This window comes from Brassica napus, chromosome C6 (genome assembly GCF_020379485.1).
Source record: "Brassica napus cultivar Da-Ae chromosome C6, Da-Ae, whole genome shotgun sequence".
Taxonomy (NCBI): Eukaryota; Viridiplantae; Streptophyta; class Magnoliopsida; order Brassicales; family Brassicaceae; genus Brassica; species Brassica napus.
Genome location: NC_063449.1, coordinates 26,430,103 through 26,433,432, shown reverse-complemented (window position 1 = coordinate 26,433,432; position 3,330 = coordinate 26,430,103). Strand labels below are relative to the sequence as shown.

General features: G+C 40.1%; 1 protein-coding gene across 1 annotated transcript; it reads right to left on the bottom strand.

The window, feature by feature from the left end:
• Positions 1-875: 875 nt before the first annotated feature.
• Positions 876-2,204, bottom strand: LOC106424920. The gene has a single exon (XM_013865668.2). It carries the CDS (start codon positions 2,202-2,204, stop codon positions 876-878), a length of 1,329 nt encoding a protein of 442 aa, XP_013721122.2.
• Between the last annotated feature and the right edge of the window lie 1,126 nt (positions 2,205-3,330).

Below are 3,330 nucleotides of genomic sequence, written 5' to 3'. Positions count from 1 at the left end.
ATAAGTGTCTCTTATAAACCAGGAACTGTCCTTTGAAACACTCTGAGCAGCAGAATTTTCACCACACGGGCCTTGATCAGACCCACGTTTCTCCAAATATGTCTGATTAGAATTCGGAAACAAGGAGAGCCAGCTTTATTCCCAAAACTCGGTCCAAACAACTTGGATTCTTTTCTTCCAACGAGTGCCTCCCCAAGTAAACTTGTTTCCTTTGCTCGTGAATTCCTCCATTTCACAGCACTCTAACATATCAGTAAAGGTAAAGGACGCTTCATCTTCTAGGCCCTCCCATCTTTCGGATTATTTAAAATCTCATTAAAGTCTCCTATAAGACACCATGGCTCCTTCCCCGATGACAGCCAATCCTACTGATACTTTCCCACACTCTAGCTTTTCCTTCACTTCCTGGATCTCCATATATACACGAGAGATAAGGATTTCCCTCCAAAATGAGCCAAGCAGTCGATAATATTTTTATTAGCCTTCTAACTTCCAATCTTACATTTTTCTTCCAAAAAAACAGCTAGCCCCCCACTCAACCCAGTCGGATTAACAGTGTAGACTCTATCAAATCCTAGCCAGACTTGTAAATCCCCACAATACATAAAACAGTTTTTAGTTTCCATCAAGAACAGAATCTCCGGGAATTGCTTTTTACACATCTCCCCGCAGACGATGATTGTCAGGTCTTGAGCCTCCCCAATCCCTGGCATTCCAGCTCATAATGCTCATTGGGTAGGGGGCGATCCCTCACGTGGGATCACCGATAAGCATTGCGCCTTGATGGATGGAACTTCCTCGGTTCCTTGGTTAATCTTCTTCCTCTTTCTCGCTCCAACTTCCTGTTTCCCTTCTCTCTCTCACCCACTTGAACCTCATTCCCAGCAGTGAGAGCTAGCATCTGTCTCTGTCTTTGAGCTCGTGGTGGTCTTCTCCTTACCGCCCACGTTTTCTAACAGTCCCGGAGAACTAGGTTCAGAGAACTCAGCTCGAAAAACCGTAAGACTGACAGAAGAAGTGTCCAGATAGTAACCTTCAGCTTCATCATTCGAACCAATATTGTATCTCGGTGAAGAATCTGTGAGCACGACATTTCTGTTAGCCTTCATGGAATCAGCCAAGAGTTTGGTCGGCTTGGCATTGATGTCCCAATTACGTCGAACCATCTCCTTCTCTCCGTAGTCAAACACTGGTCCTTTGCCTTTGTTTAACTCTGTAGTAAAGACCGGAGCTTGCTCTAGTCTCAGAATGGACCTCTGTAACAGAGGATCTTTCTCGACTTCTCTAACTGATTTCTTCACCTTGTCAACCTTAATAGCCAGAGTTTCACCCGTATCAGCCAGTAGGAATCTTCTCATTTCCTCCAGAACTTCACTAGCAATTTTCGGCCTTCCTGTGTTTGGATTCAGCCCTACTTGCTCTTCTTCCAGCACCCCGAACAGAGGATCATTCTGTTGCAGAACACTGTTATCTTTGAACTTTTCAGCTATAATCCTTTCTCTTCTCCGCGTAGCATCAGATTGACGTTTTTTGATCTCCAAAGGGCAGACTTGTTTCTCATGATTCAGCCTCTTGCAGGTATAACATCTCTTCTGGAGCTTCTCGAAATCGAAATGTATCGTATGAGTTTTGCCTCCTCCCATATCCAGAACCCTCGCCATCTTCAGAGGATTAGCAACATTGAAGCGAATCTGAACCCTAATGAAGGGCTGAGTGATAGGTTTCGTAGGATCGAAGGCAAGAACCTTAACTTCACCTAGCATTTCCCCTAGAGTCATGAGAGCAGCCTCAGTGTAGTAGTTGACTGGGATTTTGCTTATCTGGACCCAAAGGGGGATGTACTGAAGATAGTCATCTGGTGGGTTCTCCACCCATCTTTCCAAGACAATCGCCCACTCATTGAAAGTTTGGACCCCTTTCTCTAACACATCTATCAGATCATGTTCATTTTTAAAGATGAACTGGAACTTTTCTTCCGACAACGCTACCCCCCTAACTCGACCTTCCTTCTGCCACTTCCTTGGCATAGTGAGAATTAACCCAGAGATTTTTTGACATTCTGGATTGAGAGTCCTCCCGATGAGGCTTAGCGCATTTTCTTCTGTAGAACTAAAACCAGGGAGCTCCGGCATGACAAACGGAACTTCCTCTTCCTCTTCTTCCAGTGAGAGAGCCATAAGAGCCCTATCCATAGCTGCAGACATCTTGAATTTTGCCTTTAATCTTCTCCGATCTCCTATTCAGATTTAAAGATCAACTACCCAGTCTTCAACGCTCAAGAACAAAGCCGGTAGAAACACTTTGATTATTATACCAAGAAAGCACAATATAGAAATAAACCAATGAAGTGGCTCTTTTGTTATAGAAAACGTGTTGTAACTACTTTGCCCAACCCCAAAAGCACTAAAAATACATGAATCAATGAAAAGAACTTGAGCCCACTCACGGGGTCCTAGAGAGCAACTTTTTCTCGCTCTACTCTCACCAACTCTACACCTTTTCTATCGCTTATATTCGTCTTTTAATATTGTAAATATTGACTAAACTTAAGGCCCATCGGATTATAATTATCACTGTCTTTGTTTTTTTTTTTTTTTTGACACGAAAAAAAAAAAAAAAAAAAAAAACACACACAAAGACAGTGATAATTATAATCCGATGGGCCTTAAGTTTAGTCAATATTTCTGATTGGTTTAAACCCTTTTTTCTTTCCTTTTCTGGTTTCGTTGGGCTAAAAATGAGAGCATCACATTTGTTAGGCCCATTAGCTTTATTTTTTGAAAATATTGTTAAAACAAAAAAACATAGCTATATTGTCTATTTGCCATAAATCTCTTTTTGGTACGGTTTGGAATAAGATATCTCTGTCCAACTTTAAAAATTCATATAAATTATTTTAAGAGTTACAAAATATGGAAAAATGTTCAAAATGTACATAAACAAAAAAAAAATCATATAAAATATTTTGGTTGACTAAATATTAGTAAAACACAATTTTATTTTTTTTATCTACAGATTGCAGAAAATATAATCTATTGTCTACGAGCTCGTAAATTGTAGATTCAGTTAACTACATAGAAATCTACAGCATGTAGAACGTAATATCTACCAATGGTTACAATTCTATCTCTGTAGAATAACTCGGCTGCCATTTTCCTAAGTTATGAACTACGGTAGATTTCATTACTATTATTTCCTAATATATCTACGACCACAAAATCATAAAATCTGTATGTGTACCAATACTCTACTAAAAGAGAGTGTCGTTAAGAAAGAAAAGAGGATTGAGAAAGGGTGCGTCGTTATGAAATTAAAAGATACATGTGAAAG